Source organism: Neophocaena asiaeorientalis, unplaced genomic scaffold (genome assembly GCF_003031525.2).
Source record: "Neophocaena asiaeorientalis asiaeorientalis breed wild unplaced genomic scaffold, Neophocaena_asiaeorientalis_V1.1 scaffold276, whole genome shotgun sequence".
NCBI lineage: Eukaryota > Metazoa > Chordata > Mammalia > Artiodactyla > Phocoenidae > Neophocaena > Neophocaena asiaeorientalis.
The window spans coordinates 354,070-362,728 of NW_020173725.1; the positions used below are offsets into that span (position 1 = coordinate 354,070).

An 8,659-nucleotide genomic window follows, 5' to 3' on the forward strand; every position below is an offset into this window, starting at 1 on the left:
GGGAGGGTCAGCTTTTCACTGTGAGCAGGGGCCGCACATAGAAGGACGACAGGCAGATAAGCTTAATGGAGAAGAGGGTGCATTGGTGAGAAGGGAGAGACACACTGTGCCTGGTGGGGCAGCCAGTCTGTGAGGAGGCCCCTATAGCTCTCCACCTTGACTGTGCATTAGAATCACCCAGGGATTTTTGCACCAGCCAGTTAAATCAGAATCTCTGGGGTGGTCTCCAGACATAAGTGGTTTTTTTAATTCCCCAGGTGATTCCAATGTACAGCTAAGGTAGTGAACACATGCGGGAGAGCAGTGGGTCTCAGTGCTGGGTTGGCTGCATGAGAATCACCTGAGGAACTTTGTAAAACGCAGATGTCTGGGCTCTACCCCTAGAGATTCTGGTTCACTGGGTCTCAAGGAGGTGAATGCATGAGTGAGTCACTGTGGGCTCTTCAGGGGTGGAGGAAAGAATCCAGGAGAATTATCCTCCTTAGCACTGTGTCCAGAAGAAAGTGGAAGGAGGAAGAACTGCATTCAGTGTGCAGGCCGAGAGACCAAGTAACAGCCGGGTATCAGGGAAACAAGCTGCCCTCAAGGAGGTCCTAGTCTAGTTGGAAGATAGAACACAGCAGTGCGGAGTTGGAACTGCCACGTGCTAAGAGGCAGCAGGAAGTGCTGGGAGGTCCGAGGAGGGTGGAAGAGAATGGAAGGGGAAAGCAGGACTGGTTTGGGGTAGGAAGAGCCTGGCTAAGTATGTCCAGAAAGAAGTGATGAAGATGGGGCCTGGTGGCAGGGCCTCATGCCAGGCTGAAGAAGCTGACTTGACCCTGTGGTCCATGGAGAAATTAATCCAGCAGCAGAACCCAGATGGACTGCAGGAAGGAGGGTCAAGGGCAGGGAGACCAGTTAGAGCACTGTTGGAGAATCCAAGCATGAGGGGATCTGGCTGCACTGGGGAGAGTGGAGGGCGAGGGGGTGGAAGGGGAGAGGGCAAAGGACACTGGTAAGGCTCCAGATTGTTGGCTGTACATTAAGGAGAGAGCAATTGCCTGGGCCATGTTCCCAGTAACCTGCTAGCTTTCATCTCTCAGGCTCACAAGAACGCCAGGATAAATTACGAGACATGGGCATCGTAGATATTCTGCACAAACTGAGTCAGTCACCAGATTCAAATCTTTGTGACAAGTGAGTATCAAAGTAAAAGGGCCTTGCTTTGGGGTATGTTGCATTCTTTTATGACAGGGTTTGAATTGCTTAGTAAGTCACATAGCCAAACTCAAAATCTTTTAGATTCTTGGATTCCCTTTTTAATCTGTGAGTCAACTGTGTGACATTTGAGTAAGAGATAAACTAATAATTAGCAGATTATTAAAGATTCTCATCTTACTCTGAATTGACATGAGCCCAGGCCACCTTAGTGGGACTCTCGAGAGGATCCAGAGGTCATTCCTTTTCAGTCCCTCGAATAGAAATGCGTGTGGCCTTTTGGAGAGCAGAAATGAAGGCCAATTATAAAAAACATTCATTAGCTCAAAACCTCACTGAGCGCCTGCCTTGTGCCAGCCTGGCCTGGCTGCTGGGGATGCAGCAGTGACCACTAAGGAGTCCCTGTCCTCAGAGAGCTCACCTTTTCTGGGGGAGGCGAGAGTCATAGTCAGAGACCCCTCTAAGCTCAGGATAGCCAAGATTGTTTTTCCTGGCTGTGGACCCTTCTTATAACACAGCCTTCGTTTTCCAGCTCACTTTCATTCTCCACACTCGCAAGCAGGACTCAGAGTGCTCCACGGTCTGGCTCTGCCTTCCTTGTGCTGCCCCCTCCCCCGTGCCCACCCTGTGCTCCAGCCACACCTGCCCTCTTACAGTATCACACCTTTCAGGCATTTACACCTTCTGTTCCATCTGATTTGCCATCCCAGTCCCCTCACCTCTGAATCCCCATTCATTCAACAAATATATATATATATTTTAATACCAACCTTACCAGGCACCGTTTCAGGCATCGGCGATATAAGGGTGAATAAAATTGATGACATCCTTGCCCTCATGTAACTTACATTCTAGTACAGAAGACAAATAATAAGCAAATGAATATGTAATATGATAGCAGATAATGAGAGGTACTACGAAGGTATAAGCAAGGGTGAGGGAATGGAGAGTAAGAAAGCTGCTTGTGGTGTAGATTAGTCCCAGCCTTTCCGAGGATGTGACATTTGATCAAAGACCTGGGTGAAATGAGAGAGTCTTCCAGGCAGATGCTTAGAATAGTATTCCAGACAGGGGACAGTGGGTTCAAGGCCCTGAGGCAGGAATGCTTGAATGTTCAAGAAACAGCAGGAAGACCAGTGGGGCTGGGGAAAAATGAGCGAGGGGGAGAGTGGTAAGAATTGGACACAGGGAGGCAGTGGGAGCAACTGAAGAGCCTTGTAGACTGTGGCAAGGACTTTGGATTTTATCCGGATTTTAATAGGAAGTCAGTCATTAGAGAGTTTTGAGCAGAAGAGACAGTATCTGGTTCAAATTTTTAAAAGATGGCTCTGGTGTCTGTGTAGAGGCTGGTCTGTAGTAGGGCAGGGATGGAAGCAGGGAGACCAGCTAAAGGCCGTTACAGTCGTGTTAGATAAGAGATGAGGGTGGTAGTGCTGGGAATATTGAGAAGTGATTGGATTCAGGATTTAATCTAAAGGTAGAGCCAACAGGTTTGCTCATGGATTTGATGTAGGATGTTAAAGAAGGAGAGGAAAGGGAAATGCCTGTAGTTTTAGCATGAGCAACTGAATAGAGGATTTGCCAAGATGGTGAAGAATAGAAGAGAAGTGGGTGGGGGTAGGGAGAATCAAGGGTTCTTGTTTGGTGTGCTGACTTTTGGATGCTATTAGATATCCAAGGGACTCGGGAGAGTGGGGTTGAAGATATGAATTGGGATGGTATATAAAGCCCTGGAGCTGGCTGAAGTCACTTAGGGAGAATAAACGAGAGGAGAGAAGACAGGAGGGCTAAGGACCATACTCTGGGATACCCCACCGCCACCTTTAGGGGAAGATGAAGAAGGTCCAGCAAAGGAGCAGGAAGAACAACCGGTGAGGCAGGCAGAGACCCGGGCGCACAGGTGTCCTGAAAGCAAGGGCGGAGAACGCCTGGACAATGGCCATCCGTCCTTCAAAACTCAAATCAGGTTGTCACCTCCGTGGAAAAATCTTGCTGGATCCTTCTGCACCCTGGCCCCCAGGCCTTGCTAGGGACCCCTCTGTGCTCCCGTAGGACACAACACATGGTGTAACGGCTATCAGCTTGCTTATCTGCTCCACAGAAGGGAAGAGGCATTTGTTTAATTGTTCCTCAAGTGAATGGCTGGGCCAGATGGAGCACGAAGAGCTGGGCCCCTTCCTCCCTGAAGCTTGCCATCCAGTGTGTTAAGGACAAATCCCCGAATAACTGCAGCCCCCACCCTGCTGCTCAGATGAGTGTTCCATCAAAGGCAAGTCAGGGCCGGCCACATGCTGAAGGTGGGATTTGAGCTGTACTTTGAGGACAGGAACCTTCACGTCTACCTCCACAGCAGTAGTAACAGCTGCTGGCTTAAATGACAGGCTCTGTCAGCCCGTCTCTTCTGGCCGAGAGCCAGACTATTCCCTGGGTTTCTTTTCTTGTGTTTGTTCAGAAATTAAAATAGTTCTGCTTAAAATCATCTCTGGGATGACCTGGAAAGAGGCCTCACCAGCATGAAGTGGGATAGTTTTAAGCCCTGGCCTGCATTGCTTAGACCAATCTGGTACTGTTTCCCCAATTTCTGTGGCACATACGTTGTCAGCAGTTCTTAAACCCCATTAAAAGGGTCAAGGTCTGAGCTACTCTTCCTCAATCCATTTAAGGAAAGGTGACCTTGCCTACAAAACCATGGATCTGAAAGACTCCTTAGATATTAATAGATAGCAGAAAGATAATGAGGGCACAGTCTCTGAGGTCCGATATAATCAGATGTAGCCAAACCCTTAGAAAGATCCAGAAGGAGTCTGAATTGACGATTTTAAAGAGTAATACAGAATTTCGATCAAGACCCTCATGTGGGCTTTCCCATCATAGTAAAGTCTGTTACCTAAAGACAACATCTTTCAGGTTCTTTGTCTTTAAGGCTTTGTGATCCTTTGACTTCAGACACTTACAGATGAGGAGCTATTGCTAACTAGGCCTCTCCACCCCAGCCTCAGAGGGCCTCAGGTTTGTGAAGTTATGGTCAATAAGAGGTAGCCTGTGGCATTATTCATAAACTTATTTCCTAACACAACGACCTTGTAGAACCCAACTTGCTCATAACTTGGAGTGGTCTGTATGGAGCTCCCTGTTCTGATGAACTGGACTATTTGCAACTATCATCTTTACAGAGTCTTAAATAATTGCAAGAATATCCCTTAGCACACCTCTTTTAAAACTGTGGATTGTATCCATTACTGCAGCAAAGAAACTGCACTTGAGTCCAGCTTATCGCTGCCCAATCTGCTTTAGTATACTTTCATCAGCTAATAGTAACAGAAAAATTTAACGTTTTCTTTCCATAACTTAGAAGGGGAGATCATTGCCAAAACCTGACTTCCAAATTTCCACAATTGCAGCCTTTACCAAATCATGATGGGAGAGTAAAGGAGGCCTTCTGAGTCCCAGCTCAAAGGAAGGCACTTTAATAAGGATCAGGATAGGTTAAGGCATTGCCCACATTGCACCTTTTCCTCTCCAGCTAGCTAACTTTTTCCCTAATCAGTGTAACAACCCACATCCCACATCAGTCAGTGTTATCAGGCATAATGAGAAGAATGGGATAAAACTGTAACCTCCCTTCCTCAGTTCTGAGGCATTTGAACCACCAGACAGCCTCATCCCAGGAGCTCTTTGCCCCTCCCACGCACCTTCTAATCAGCCCCTACCCACCTCTTCCCGGGTCAGTGTTCCTCTTAGCTTCCCAGAACCCTGAGTGTCCTCCCCAGTGTCCTGCAGCACTAGATAAAACGTGCATGGCAATAGGAGAAAGTCAAGAATCCCAGATCCATCACAACTATATGCCATTGACAAAGGAAAATTATAGAATGTCACTGGGTTGCAGCAGCTATAAGGACAAGAGCAGGACCACAGGAAGAGGATGTAGCCAGCATGGGTTTAACGTGTGTGCTGACCACAGATCTCTGCCCTCTACGGTAGGTGTCCCACTTACCTACCGTAAGTAGGTACCCGATTCCCTTGGGGGACCTACCTTTTTAGACTTTCCCAGCTACCATCTTTGAACCATGGGCTTTTTACCTTAATTACACTTCTGAGATGACGGCTAACAGGAGCTTTGTGATTGCAGGGCAAAGATGGCACTGCAGCAGTACCTGGCGTGACGGGAACGCCCTGGGCGCCTGCGAGCATCCCACATCCTTGTTAAAGGAAGTACAGGAACTAGCCTCATTTGATTCCTTCTATTTGCACAAGTCACCTTGGACTGCAGGGAGCTGTTTTGCAAAAGCAATTTGGTAGGCTTAGATCTCAAATTCACCTTGAGAACATTTTTTTGAGGTAGTAATTTCCTCAGAGGACTATTGTGTTTTGTTTTGTTTCTTTCTGAGCTACCTGGACTCTTTATTAGAACAATCAATTATTTTCCTTTGGACCTACAATTTTTTGCCTATGCTGCAGCCACTTTGTGAGTGAGAATGGCTGTGTGCGTGTGTGTGCGTGTGTGTGCGCGTGCGTGCACGTGGGTCAGGATGAACGGACGTGTGTGTGTGAGGGATACCTCAAAGTTTTCTTTTCTTATTTTGTGTGAAAATCTCTTTTCTACAGATTTTCCAGGGTTTAAGCATTGCTTGCTGTATAAAAATCTTTACTGAATTATATACAGTTTGAATGAAATGTTATTTTAAAAACAAAACGATTGTTAAGTGTTCCATAAAGGTTATGTTGGATTTTGGTCAGATGAATATTTGTAAGTAAAAAATATATGCATTTCTGAACCTCAACTTACATAGATTTTCTTTATAAAAAACAAAAAAAGAAAAAAACAAAACGAAAAGGTTGGCTATAGTTGGCCTGAATAACAGGCACGATATATGGTGCTGTGCAAAATAGTAAGCTAGCATCTTATACTGCCGTCAATATCAGCAGGTACAGAGCCTCTTTTCAGCCTAATTCAGTAAGCTCTCAGGCTTCCAAGTCAGATGGACAGGGTGGAGTGGAGTGAGGCGACAAATACACCATAGGTTTTTTGAAACATCAGAGGGAAGTATAACTACTGATAGTGAAAGCCCAGCCATGACTGGTGGGCTATGCTTGGCAGGAACTGGGCACCGAGAGCCTCCCAACTGCCCTAAATCCTGTCACTGGTATAGCAATATATGGCAGGATTTAGAACCAGTCATGGAACCTTAAGCTCCAACTAAAGTAGGTCATCACTTCGTGGAAACAAAGTCCGATCACCTTGTGCTTCCTGAAACAGCATATATCACTGTGAAACTAAAGAACGTCCTACAGACGCATCTGTAGGAAGAAGCAAAGAACAGGATAGTTTAGAAAGCTGTTTTTCTCTTGGCTATACTCAGCAAGTTCTATATACTTGTCACTCAGGACTGCTATTCAGTGTGCTTTGGTAAAATGAGATGGGAATTTTAGTAAGCGACGCGGCTAAGATTTTTTCCTGCATGAAGCCCAAAGCACTGACGTTTGAGAGAAGGGAAGGGGGTCTCCCCAGGAGGACCGCAGATGACCGCCTTTTCCAGCCACTACTGCTTAGCCCTTCGGCAGCCCTCAGCTTGGCACACGCTCCAACTTCTGGGTCCGCTTCAAGGTGAACTCAAGGAGGTTGCTCTTGACTGTTTGAAGGTGCAACCAGCCTCGCTTTTCCCTTTGCCCTGCGAAGTTCAAAGGCATCGCGGCCAGGAAGCGAGGTCTGCGGCCCAGAAGCTTGCCCTGAGTGCGTGCACCCGATGGGTTCCCCAGCCCACCAGCCGCTCCTGACGGGGCACCCCATCACCAACCTGCTCCTTCCCTGGAAGAGTTAAATATGTTTGATTGCAAATGAATGTTTTTAAAGTGTATTTAATGCCGTTTTTTTCTGTTCTCAACACGACCACCCAAGATTCAAACACAGAGATTTCCAAGTTGTTATTTTTTCAGAACATTACCGATTTAAAAATCTGTCACAACAGGAACTTGGGTTTTGTGCAACCATCAGAGCACTAATGTGCAGAAGCCAGTTTAAAGAAAATGGAGCGTATTGGGGGGAGCCTTACTCAGGCCCACTCATTGGCATTTCTAGTACTGGGGAAATATCCTTGGTTGGCATTTGTAACACTAAACACTATAGAGTTGGTATTTTAAGTCCCAGGTAAATATAAATAAACCAATATGAATTGCTGAGACAATCTTGAACCCAGATAGCATTGGAAAGTGGAAAGCCCAATGAAATGACACTTTCACACTTAAACTCTGTGGATAAATCTTGCCTGTGGCTTTAAACAGATGGTCAAAGAAAAAGTGCTTTACTATGATTAACTTTTCTGAGTTGAATGAAGGAAAATGTATTTATTAAAACAAAGCTGTTTGCTGCTTTATGCAGGTGCAGTGTTCAGTCAGCAAGGAAGTGGGAGGAATGGGACGTGGTCTTGTGTTTCCACCCAAGTTCTTAACTAAGCTTCTCGCTCTCTCTAATACTGCATTCTGTTTCTCCTTTTGTGCCCTGATTGTAACCCAAAATTTATGAACTAGAAAAGAATGTCCAATTTAATAAGTTGCATTTTTTTCCTTAAGCACTTTATGCAGAACAATACATGTTCTTCTGGTAGTGTTTGGATAATATGATTTTAACACATGCTAATAAAAGCCAAGAAAAAAGCATGGCAACTTCTAAAAAGGAGTCTGTTTTCCAAATACCTAGAACATTAGGAAACATTAGAAGATGATGTGTACTGGCTTTCGGAACCTGATACTCTTGGTGAATGAGAGGCTGGGAAGTGACTTTGCATTTCAGAGGGGGGGCCAGCGCCCTAGGGCACCTGCAGCTTCCAGGGGCCTCTGCAGCAGTCTGCGGCCCCCTCTTCCCGGTCTTTACAGGCGGCCACTTCCAGCCACCAGGACTCCCCACTCCGTCCTATGCCCCTCCTCCCCTGCCACCACCCACGGGACTCGGGCCCAGAGCTTGTCAAAGGACTGTCTGCACAGACGCCCTGCATTTACTGGGCGCCGCCTCCTCTTCCCCATCTCTGAGGTGTAGGGACGCACCTCCTGTCTCTTGGCCTCACTAGAACCAGAGGGAGAACCAAGGGCGCCTGCCCTAGAGTGTGGGGGGAAGATGGTGAGGCGATTCCCCCGCCACAGGGGAAACTTGGAAGCGAGGCCTGGGAAGGGGGGACTGACCCCAGATCCTGCTGGAGAGCCGACGGGGAGGTTCCGGACACCTTGCCACCTGGCATAGGGGCTGGTGCTTTCCCAGTCCTACTCCTTTGCACTGACCTTCCCTGGTTGCTGGGCAGGGAGGTATGTGTCAGTTCCCAGCATGAGGGAAGTTTTGTTCCATGAGCTGGCCTCAGGGAAAGTGGAGGGAGCCCCCGCCAAGGCCACGTTGGGACCCACCAAGCCACCTTCCTCCCTCTCTCCCTGCAGCCCTGGCTGAGTGGAGGGCCTGAGCTAGTCAAGCCGTGTCCTT

The 8,659-nt window shown here is 47.2% G+C and overlaps 1 protein-coding gene across 5 annotated transcripts in view; it reads left to right on the forward strand.

The window, feature by feature from the left end:
* The window catches only part of ARMC8 (armadillo repeat containing 8), a 105,218-nt gene extending 98,114 nt beyond the window's left edge, over positions 1-7,104 (forward strand). For 4 of the 5 annotated variants that reach the window (XM_024750756.1, XM_024750752.1, XM_024750753.1 and 1 more), the window contains 2 exons: positions 1,083-1,176; positions 5,327-7,104. In XM_024750756.1, coding sequence (XP_024606524.1) covers positions 1,083-1,176; positions 5,327-5,360 — 128 coding nt within the window. In that variant the 3' untranslated portion in view covers positions 5,361-7,104. The remainder of the gene's footprint in view (positions 1-1,082; positions 1,177-5,326) is intronic. The other variant, XM_024750754.1, reaches the window with a different exon arrangement.
* Positions 7,105-8,659: the final 1,555 nt, after the last annotated feature.